This window comes from Trypanosoma brucei, chromosome 10 (assembly GCF_000210295.1).
Source record: "Trypanosoma brucei gambiense DAL972 chromosome 10, complete sequence".
Taxonomy (NCBI): Eukaryota; Euglenozoa; class Kinetoplastea; order Trypanosomatida; family Trypanosomatidae; genus Trypanosoma; species Trypanosoma brucei.
Genome location: NC_026743.1, coordinates 3299713 through 3310032, shown reverse-complemented (window position 1 = coordinate 3310032; position 10320 = coordinate 3299713). Strand labels below are relative to the sequence as shown.

General features: G+C 49.4%; 6 protein-coding genes across 6 annotated transcripts; 5 read left to right on the top strand and 1 right to left on the bottom strand.

Moving 5' to 3' along the window:
- Positions 1–2409, top strand: TbgDal_X17060 (hypothetical protein, conserved, (fragment); the record flags this gene model as incomplete). Its single annotated transcript, XM_011780565.1, has 1 exon — positions 1–2409. A coding segment is annotated over one exon (2409 nt), but the record flags the coding sequence as incomplete, so codon positions are not given.
- A 594-nt stretch (positions 2410–3003) lies between these two features.
- TbgDal_X17050 (tubulin tyrosine ligase protein, putative) lies at positions 3004–4308 on the top strand (the record flags this gene model as incomplete). Its single annotated transcript, XM_011780564.1, has 1 exon — positions 3004–4308. One exon carries the CDS (start codon positions 3004–3006, stop codon positions 4306–4308), a length of 1305 nt encoding a protein of 434 aa, XP_011778866.1.
- A 660-nt stretch (positions 4309–4968) lies between these two features.
- Positions 4969–5928, top strand: TbgDal_X17040 (GPI-anchor transamidase subunit 8 (GPI8); the record flags this gene model as incomplete). The annotated part of the gene is made up of 1 exon (XM_011780563.1): positions 4969–5928. The coding sequence occupies one exon, from the start codon at positions 4969–4971 to the stop codon at positions 5926–5928; it is 960 nt and encodes a 319-aa protein (XP_011778865.1).
- A 617-nt stretch (positions 5929–6545) lies between these two features.
- TbgDal_X17030 (hypothetical protein, conserved) lies at positions 6546–7688 on the top strand (the record flags this gene model as incomplete). Its single annotated transcript, XM_011780562.1, has 1 exon — positions 6546–7688. The coding sequence occupies one exon, from the start codon at positions 6546–6548 to the stop codon at positions 7686–7688; it is 1143 nt and encodes a 380-aa protein (XP_011778864.1).
- Positions 7689–8244: 556 nt separating this feature from the next.
- Positions 8245–9273, top strand: TbgDal_X17020 (hypothetical protein, conserved; the record flags this gene model as incomplete). Its single annotated transcript, XM_011780561.1, has 1 exon — positions 8245–9273. The coding sequence occupies one exon, from the start codon at positions 8245–8247 to the stop codon at positions 9271–9273; it is 1029 nt and encodes a 342-aa protein (XP_011778863.1).
- A 536-nt stretch (positions 9274–9809) lies between these two features.
- TbgDal_X17010 (hypothetical protein, unlikely) lies at positions 9810–10274 on the bottom strand (the record flags this gene model as incomplete). Its single annotated transcript, XM_011780560.1, has 1 exon — positions 9810–10274. The coding sequence occupies one exon, from the start codon at positions 10272–10274 to the stop codon at positions 9810–9812; it is 465 nt and encodes a 154-aa protein (XP_011778862.1).
- Between the last annotated feature and the right edge of the window lie 46 nt (positions 10275–10320).

Below are 10320 nucleotides of genomic sequence, written 5' to 3'. Positions count from 1 at the left end.
GCACGAAACGCGTTAAACGACATGTTTCTGGAACTTACCGGTGACCTGTTGACTTTATATACTTCTACTGGCCTCACTCACTTGCTACAGTTAAGTTGCACGCTACTTGTTAACGTGTTCGACCGCGATGAGGGGAAGGTGTCAGTGTACTTGTACAACCGTCCGCAGTTGATTGAAATGTGGGCGGGAGCTGCTCAGGGGTTGCTAGACCGCTGGGATGATGATGAGGAGGAAATCCGGCGGGAGGTCATGCATCTCTTCTACCTATTCGGTGATCGGGTAATTCCGCGCGTAGTTGCCTTAAATGGTCAAGGATGCGAGGATCCACGGGCGTTACCGCTTGCATCAACACTTCTCCGGGTTGGGCAGTGCTACTTTGAGAACGTTGTTAGCAAGGCCCATTTACAGGAGGATTCCAATGAACTTCGGTCGGATGTAGGTGTCATGTTACACAACGAGAAGACACTACTCCCTATAGCGGAAATGTTTTTTTGTGAACAAATAGATTTGTACAGTTTAATCGTGGAGCGATTAGTCACCACAATTGAGCAGTATGAAGCATGCGTAGAGCTGCGTGGGTCGGGTGATAAGGAGAGACTGGGCGAACTTATGCTGTCTCTTGCAATCAACCAAGATGCACTACCCTGTGCTTTGAAGGAGACAAATGTGTTTCTTTTTATCACACACGTCTGCCTTTCTCGTCTCTCTGTCATTATTGCTGCCGTGGCGATCGCTATGCTTAACGACACAGCGCGAAACGGTGACAAAGTGATTGATATCATCGGACAGTTTGCACAGGGTCTCGTGACTGCCACAGACACCCTCACAACAGCATTTTTAGAAGGACTTTCGTTCATGGACATGGATAGTGGAGACGTAGACGGTGTTTCTGTTGGTAACGTGTGCGAGGGCGATTTCAATAGTGATGGTACCGACTGGGGGGTGAGCAACTCGAAGATTCACGTGGGGGTACTGCGTTCTCTCTTCTTCTATTGTGGCTGCGTGTACGAGTCGCAACACGAGGGGTACCGAGAGTTTTATGAGATTCTAGCAAGTCTTGTGCGTTATGTGTATATGTACCACAGCGACAAGGCCGTTCTTGTTTCCGATGCGAACAACCTTTTAATGAAAATTCTAGGGCAGGGTGTACGCGGTTGCTTTTTGTCTTCAGGTAAGATGACGTCACTTTTAACAGCAGTCAAAGAGGACCGTATTTTCCTGTTGCGTACGACTGGCGGTGATTTTCCTAAAGAGGAGAGGGCAGCGAGGTCGGGGCTATTTACCGCCCTGACATTCTTTGTGGAGTCGCGCCACTATGCTGGCTTCCCGACGTTTGACCTGTTTCCGCGCATCGTCGCCAACATAATTGAGGGTGCCCGGCAAGTGTCGAATTCGCATATTCTAATTGGGGACCTTATCGCTGTTGCTGAGGGTATTCATCAACCAGAACCCCTTTATTGGCTTCTTGATGCCGTTAGTGAAAGTCATGCTATATTTGAAGATCTGTTGTGTGCGGATGCCACGATTGTGCCTCTGTTGGTGGAATTGTGTGCGAGGTTGTGCGATTTGGCGAAGGGACTATTACATGACGACAAGGCGTGTGAAGCACATTATAGTTTGTTTAGTTTCGCCACATTTGCCTTGCGTGCCGGCGTAGGTTCGTATGGCATTACCGAAACAAATTCTGAGTTATTTTTGCAGTCGCCACCCTTTTCACAGAGTAACGAACTTTTGGTGTACAACATGTCCAGTATTATGAGTAGTCTGATTGATGGCGAGTGGTGCAACTTGGGTGTTGTGCTGGTGTACAACGAGGAATTCCTCTCAAGGTTCTATCAGTTCCTGGTGGCTGTAATATCTACCCCGGTTGAGTTGATCATGTCGCACACCAAGCGGCGCAAAACTGTGTTTAATACTATCACGGCTGCTCTTTCATCGAAGGGGTACTTTGGAGCACAGATTCGAGCGCAGCTGAATGCCGGTAACTGCTGGACTCTCCTCTTAACGTACCTGGTGCGATGCCTTGGTAACACATTTCTTTTGGAGATACTCGCAACGGTTGACACGGTTCTAAATCATGAAGATGATTACGATGGGAGTGTGCCCCTTATAGAAGAACAGACTATCGGTGACATATTTCATGAAGTGGCAGTGCACGTTGCTGGTTGCCCTTCTATGGAGGAAAGTGAATCTGAGTTGTGCTTCAAGATGCTCACTACATGCTTCGAGTGGTCTCCTTCGCTGTGTTCAGCAAGAATGGGTGCGCTCCTAGATTTTTGTTCCGCGTATCATCGCGTGCGTTTGCGTCACATTCACACGCTACTTCGTTCGGGAAGGGGGGATGTGCTCCACTCTTACGTGCAGGTTTTTGGTCTAACCTCTAAGGTTCAAACTCTATCGGCTTGGTAAACGCTGCGGCTTTCGATGAAAGTTGACGGTATACCTTACACTGCCCCTCCCCCTTACGCGTGCAGTCGTGTGCTGGTTGTGATGTCTTACACGTCACTCGCCGCGCCACCGGTGTGGGATCAATTGGTCTTAGAGTGTTGACATGAGGTTGTGAACACCATGGGGAGGCTTGTGTGCTCGATTAGTTGGCAAAATGTGCTGACCTAACAGCATGGTTTTGTTAACTTGTCGTCATTACACTCACTGCTTTTGTGTGTGTGTGGGTGTGCATTCATGCTGGACATCATGCGTAGGCACCCACCAGGAGGAGTCGCTGCTCCGTTTGTTGTTTTAGCATATTGATGCTCTATCTTTTTCCCCTCTCGTATTATTTTTTGATTGTTCTATTATTTGTTTCCCTCCCCACGCACAACATAAGCGTACGAACCGCAACACACAGAAAGGTATATTCGCACTCATATATTAGTCCATCGCAGAGGATTCTCTAAGCGGAAACACTGCGCACTTGGTGCGTTTTGTGTGCGGGTGTGAGTGAAGAAATTTTATTTATTATACCCAGGCTTCGCTTGTTAGCTGGAGGGCAGGACATTTTCAATGCCGGCGGTAGGGGAGCGCCGGGGCAGGGTAGGTCCAATACGCTTCCGTACATTTCTGCGCAATACAGTGCTTGACGTGATGCGCAGTCGTGGTTGGCTGGAGACGGATAGTGAACTTGCCTGGGACCTCTTTTGGGCTGACGTGTGCTGGATCCGTGAAGCGTATGACCATGTGCGTTTGGACGATGCACAGCGGATTAATCATTTTCGTAATCACTTTGAACTAACGCGAAAGGATCTCATGGTGAAGAATTTGAAGCGGATGCGCAAGACCTTGGAGCGTGAGGGCCGGTCGGAGGAGGCAACGGAGTTCGATTTCTTTCCCACAACTTTTTCTCTTCCACAGGACTACGGACTTTTTGAGATGGAATTCCGGCGTCAGCCCAATGCGGTTTGGATTATGAAGCCCCCCGCGAAGGCACAGGGAAAAGGCATATTCCTTTTCTCAAAAATATCTCAGATATCAGAGTGGCGCAGGGAATACAAGGCCCGACAGGGCGGCCTTAACGGTGAAAAGTGTGGCTCCACGTACGGCACAGAGCAAGTGGAACCGTACCTAGCACAGCGTTATATTGAGAACCCTCATTTGGTCGGTGGAAAGAAGTATGACCTGCGTGTGTACGTTCTCGTAACCTCCTACTCGCCTCTGACAGTGTGGTTGCATCGCACGGGTTTTGCTCGCTTCTGCCACCAGCGGTTTTCCCTCAAAGATATTGATAACACATTTATTCACGTAACAAATGTTGCCGTGCAGAAAACGAACCCGAAATATACACCGTCCTCTGGGTGCAAGTATGGGCTTCGAAACCTGAGGCAGTACATTACAGCGTCGTGTGGGGTCCAGGTGGCGCAGAAGCTTTTTGACGACATACAGAATATGATTCTCCGTTCCTTGAATGCTGTGCAGAGGGTAATTGTCCAGGACAAACACTGCTTTGAACTTTACGGTTACGATATCATGATTGACAGTGATTTGCATCCGTGGCTTATAGAAACGAATGCTTCGCCATCACTCTCAGCCGAAACGCCTGCCGACTACCACCTGAAGTTTAACCTGCTTGAGGATATGTTCAATGTTGTTGATCTCGAGAAACGGAGAACGGGCGACGAGGTGCGTGTCGGTGGGTTTGATATGATTTGGCGGAACGGCCCCATGGGGTCTTCGGCAGGCAGTGACGGGAAAGGGTGTTCGACGGCCCATTCGTTTCTCGGTTGCGCCAACGAGTATGAAATACCCATCACCCATATGCGGATGCCACCGCGGCTGCAGCAGATGGATAGCAGTGAGCGCCTTCTGACGTAGTAGCTGTCAGCCCTTTAAAACAGTAAGAAAACACGGAGAATTTGGTGGGGCGTCAGTGTATTCGCGCGCACTTTTCCCTTGTGGGAGCATTCGTTGCGGGTGAGTGATATGTGCCCCACTCGTAGCCACTTGCGAGGGGGGGGGACCGGAATGAGTCGGCATGTGCCCGTTTCTCAGCATTGGTGGCAATATCATCAAAATGTGCAGTCTAAGATCCTTAGATACATACCCGTTTGTGTTTGGTTGGGTTCCGTACGATGGGAACAGTTCCGAGGTTGCGGTGTTTGATCCGCTTCATTTTGAGCGTCGAACAGTAGGTACCGCTTGCTTCACCTTCGTTCGCTTTTTTTTTAAAAGAAAATCCTCGTTTTCCCGCCACAGTGACACGAAGAAAAGTGTTAGATAGTTAAGTTAAATAAGAAATTTAAGTTGTAGTCCCCATCGCCGAGTACTGGGTTCGCACCAGCACGGACGAGGATAGGCGCAGAGGTTTCAAACAAGTGGCAAGGGAAGAGTTGGTAAAGGGTTGCATTAACCTGAAGTGTGCTGACGTGGAAGGAGAAACCGACGGCACTTAGGTTGAGTACATAGTATCCGATTAGTTGGATCAGGCGCTTGCATATTTATTTCCAGCATTCGTTTTCTTGCAACTGGAAGGTGATGTTGCCCATGTTACTGTGGCTCGTGGCCAACCTCTTCTTAGCGCCGGCCGCGGAAGGTTTTCATGGTATGAATAAAACCAACACCTGGGCCGTCATCCTGTCCTCCTCCCGTTACTTCTTTAATCTCCGTCATACAACGAATGCGCTGGCCATGTACCATTTGTGTCGAAAACACGGGATGGATGACGACCACATCCTTGTCTTTCTTAGCGATAGCTACGCCTGCGATCCCCGCAAACCCAACCCAGCGACAATTTACGGAGCACCTGCCCAAGCGGAGCAACCGAATCTATACGGCTGCAATATTAGAGTGGACTACGCGAGCTACGATGTCGGTGTTCGCCGGTTCCTTGGCGTCCTGCAGGGCCGATATGATGAGAATACTCCTCCTTCACGGCGTCTCGACACCGACGAGAACTCGAACATAATCATTTACGCTGCTGGCCACTCAGCTGAGAAATTCTTCAAGTTTCAGGACTCGGAGTTCATGAGCTCAACAGACATTGCGGACACCCTCATGATGATGTGGGAACAGCGACGATATCGTAAACTAGTTTTCCTTGTTGACACATGCCGTGCGCTTTCCTTGTGTCTTGAGATAAAAGCACCAAATGTCGTTTGCCTCGCCTCTTCCGAAGCGCATTTGGATAGCTACTCGCACCACCTTGACCCTCCATCAGGCTTCACTGTCATCACGCGCTGGACGTTTGAGTTCCTTGAGGTGCTCAAGGACTCGAAATGTCGGCCAGAAAACGGGGAAGTAACGCTGCTCCAGAAATCATTTTATGACTTCAATTACGGTCCAGAGAGACTGAGTTTGCCCCAACCACTCTCTGAACCCGCGCACTTCGATGCCGTGAACCGTCCAAACGCAATCCGTGAGTGGAAAATGGACGAATTTTTCTGTGAGCAGGATCGGGATAAGATCCCAGTAGAGTTACGTTACGATTTGTTCTAGTTCCACCAAAACCGAGGGGGGTATGTCCCATCAGTTGGAAGGAGAAAAACGAACTTCCTTCCCGAAACTGACTCTCGGTGTCTATCTGGGATGGAGGAGAGAGAAAGAGGAGGGGTGAAAGTAACATGAGGGGAACATATTACTGCTGTGCGATGACAGCACGACAATATTTGCTGCCAATTATGCGGCTGTGTCTGTGCCTGTTATGTGGCTGTCCTTCTCCGTTTGTACATATGAAATATTTCTCAAATTTGCGTTCCTTTCTTCGGGGCGGCACCCCACCTCCTTCTGTTATTCCTACCGGCTTACGCGGGGCGGCTGTCCGGCATCGTTAAACCGTCGGGGCAGGACGAAAAAAAATAATTATAACAATATTGTAGTCACGTGCAACAAAGCTGAGTTCTGTTTTGGCATATGCCTTGTCTCTCTCTCTCCCTGGAACCAACCTAATTATAATTGTGAATCTGACTCTTTTGTGACTATAAACGTGCTTCTTCCATGCTTAGGAGGAAAGGGCCCCAGTCCACTTAACGAGTTGCAGTACAGCATTTTCAGCTGCCTGTTGTTACTGGTGGGTACACAGTTAGCATTTCGAAAAGGAGGAGGTAGTGCTTGTCATGCGAAAGTTTTTACGGCCTCGTACCTTTCTTGCAGCACACTGGTGCCTATCCGGCGGTCCCCAACGTCTCTGTTCTTCCGCACATGACGGCTGCGGACTTCATGTAGCGCCGAAGAAACCAAAGCGGCGCATCAGCGCGGGCATTGACACTTCTGCCATTCTTGAGAGCATTCCCCGTGACCCTGGTGCGCACGCTGAGTTGTCTACAGCTGAACTAGAGCGCAAGGTGGAGGAGTGGTCTAAAATGGAGCCAGAAGAGCTGGAGAAGCTGTTCCAACAACTGGATAAACAGGAGAAGGAGGAAAGTCGAGTGCTAGAGGAGGATTCGCTTTATCAAATGGACATCTCCCTTCGTGAGTCATCCCGCGCCGCAGTTCGCGTTTTTTGGAAGGACGTTGATGTGCGGAAACTTGACGAGGAGCATGAAGGTTGGTACACTGTGCTCGTGGATGGCCGTAAGGTAAAGGCATTTGAGTCCAGGGGGGTTTTGGCGATTCCCAGCGAGGCCATGGCGTATGCATGCGCCCGTGAGTTTTCAGAACAAAAGGATTATCTGAACAAACTTTTGATGCCTTTGAGTGACATGTGCAGCGGAGCTCTGACTGTCGCACCGCAAATGATCACACCTCGCATCGACTACTTAATGTCCTTCTATCAGAATGACAACATGTACTTTCGATCGCCCCCTATAGTGGAAGAACAGGACCGTATCATCAACCCCGTTACGGAGTGGTTTTCACACGCGTTCGAGGTGAGTGTGCCACGTATTGTGGGCATTGGGCACCCTCTAATTCCCCCGAGAGCAACCTTCAAGGTTCGTGACGCACTTCTAGCGATGTCTATGAACCCGTACCAGGTAGTCGCACTATGTGTAGCGGCGCAGTTTACCAGTAGCCTCATTTTGCCCCTTGCAGTGTTTAACAGTATCGTCGATCTTCCGACGGCATTATCGATAAACCGAGCAGAGGAAAGACATAACACACGCACCGAAGGGATTATCGAGGGCTATCACGACATCCGTGACGCGGATGTGGTGACGAAACTGTGTGCAGCAGCAGTGACGTGGAAGCTAATGAAAGATGTGCCCCTCTCTAAATGTTTTGAGGTGCCCCGGTCTGCGTTTCTAGAAGAGGTTATGTGATCCCAGCGGTCTTTGTTTTTGGCGTGACACTCCTTGTGCTAAGAAATTATATGGACTAATCCAGGCGTTGGTTGTGACCTTAGGGGGTTTCTCCAGCAACAGTGTTTTTTTTTCTTTTTTGGTAGTTCCACAGTTGGAGAAAATCGCGGCTTATCGAATATCTTGGTATACGGTAATTGATTAACTGTTGTTATTATTTTCCCGGTGGAGGTAGGGGAGCGGCTCCCCGTCCTCAAGAAAAAAGAAGCATGTTAAAGGCGCCCCTCATGTGAGTGTGCGAAACGAAATATCGGGCTTTCTTCTTCCCTCGCAGGAGGGAACTTTACCGTATATGAGGGTTCCGCGGTGTGGTGTAGCCGAACGGCGACGTTATTCTAGTTGAATTTGTAGCAAATTTACTTCTTTCTTTCTATTTGTTTATTTGAAGGTTCTCTGGCTTACCAGAGGTGCAACATCAGAACCGAGTGCATCGTTTTCAGTATCCTTCGTGCTTGCACGGACGTACATATTCTGTTCACTCTATCCTTCAACCTGGAGATAATTCGTGCGGCTGCTGATGAGTCTTTTGTCTAATGCGGGTAACCCTAGTGGTTGTGGGAAGGTAACGGACCCGCGGGGGTCCCTCCAAATGACGAACACCCCTCGGTACGGAGAGGTGGCCAACAGCGATGAAGTACACGAGCAAATCCGTGATCTCGCAAGTCGAGCCAAGAACATAATACAAGAGAACTTCCAGAAGCACGCGACATCTGAAAAGCAGGTGCTTCAGGGCATCCAGTGCTTTGGTCCGTCCGCTCAGTCTCAGAAAATGTTAAGGTTGGAGAACGATGCGGCAAAGAAAGCTTTGACGACGGGAGTGTACGTGCTATGGAGATGTGAGAAACCCAAGCTCTCCGGTGCCAATACCGATTTCTGTGCTCGTATTGGTGGTAAGCATCGGTGTTTCTGCGGTCATACACTAGATGAACACGAAGAGCCACGACAGTCACGTGGTCGGCTGGTGGCCCCTAAATGTGGTTCGTGTGTTTGCCCTCATTATGTTTATATGCCAAATGAGCCGGAGGAGATAGGTGAGGGGTGGCTGACGCGCAGGTCCGGCTGGAACCCATCGCAGTGGTCTGCAAAGTGCCGATGTGGCCACGGTCATTTGAGGCATGACCCTCAAAACCGGCGTTGCAAGGACTGTTATTGCGGAATGTTCGAAAGCCATTTCCTGTGTGTAGTTTGCGATTGCAATGGTGAGGCTCACGAGACGGTGTTTGAGTTGGAGGGGGACCGCATCAAGCGTGGACTACCGGTTCGGGAGGAGTTCTTTCCCCTCGGCAACGTTGAATGGTCCGTGCGGGAGATGGTGTTGAGTGGCCCCACGTGTGACAGAAAGCAAGGCCAATGTACCCCCCGCATCGGATCATCTAGAGGTGCGATTTCGCACAATAATTCACCACAGCAAGGGCTGCTGCCGAGCATTCGAGCTTCGGCACCCACCCCCGTTCAGCCGCTGCCACCACACTGCGGCAGTTGCGCAGCTATATTTCGTTCTCCTCAAAGCAAGTTTTGTTCAAACTGTGGCAAAGCACGTGTTTGATGTATAAGATGTGCCCATAGACATGGAAGGGGGGGGGTTCATCGGGTACCTGCGAGTGGGCTTAATTTGTCTTTCCCCACATCTTTTTGCTTCAACGCCGTCTTTTTTTCTTATCTCCTGTTTCCTTCCCTCCGATGCCCCCTCCAATACACTTTTTACCGTTACAAACGCACACCCCATTCTCGAGCGATTTGTTTACACCATTTTGCCTGTCTGTCATCGTGCATACCAAGGAAGTGGTGGTGAGAGCGGACCGTCACCCCCACTGTTGACTGGTTTGTGTTATTTTATCCCCCGACCTCGCATAGTAATGTGAGTATGTGCCGGTAAAAGTAGTAACAGTGCCAACAATGGTGTAAAGAGCAACTCATTGAAGGGATTGCTCTGAAACATTACTCGTCACGTCGTTGGGGATGGAGGGAGGTGGTGGTGGCAGGGTTGCGACCTTCGCGTTATGTGCGGTACAATATAAGGTGGGGTAAATCAATAAAAGATACATTTGGTGCGTAACATTCGAAGAGGGTAAGTACGGGAGTTTAAAGCAACACATATCGTGATCGTTGTCCATATTTTTCTACTGGGGGGGCCGTTTTCATTCCTCTTCTCTTTTTATTCCGTTCCGGTCCACTTTTTTTGTTTCCTCTTTTTTTTTTTTTTACTTTTCTTTCCCAGAGGCCTCGAACCCCCGTTACGTACGCTTTAGCTTGGCTTACTGCTGGAATATGGTTGTGCGTGCCGGAAAACAATCCGGTCACGTGCGGTTCCGCTAATATGTATACTATGTCCTTCTTCCCTCCTTGCTGCTGCATTCTCCTCCTCCACTCAAAGGATCCATCAATATGGAAAATACGTGAGTGTGGTGAGGGTGTGGGTATGATGCAGAGTTTGCGCATTGCTTTCGGTCTTCTCTGCCGTTTAGAGGTGGATAAACTAACATATAAACGTGAATCAACAACAGTAGCTGCGTGTGAGTGGTAGAAGGAAGTGAGATAAGCGAACATGACTTCTTTTTCCCCTTATATTACTTTCATTCTTGTTATTGCTTCT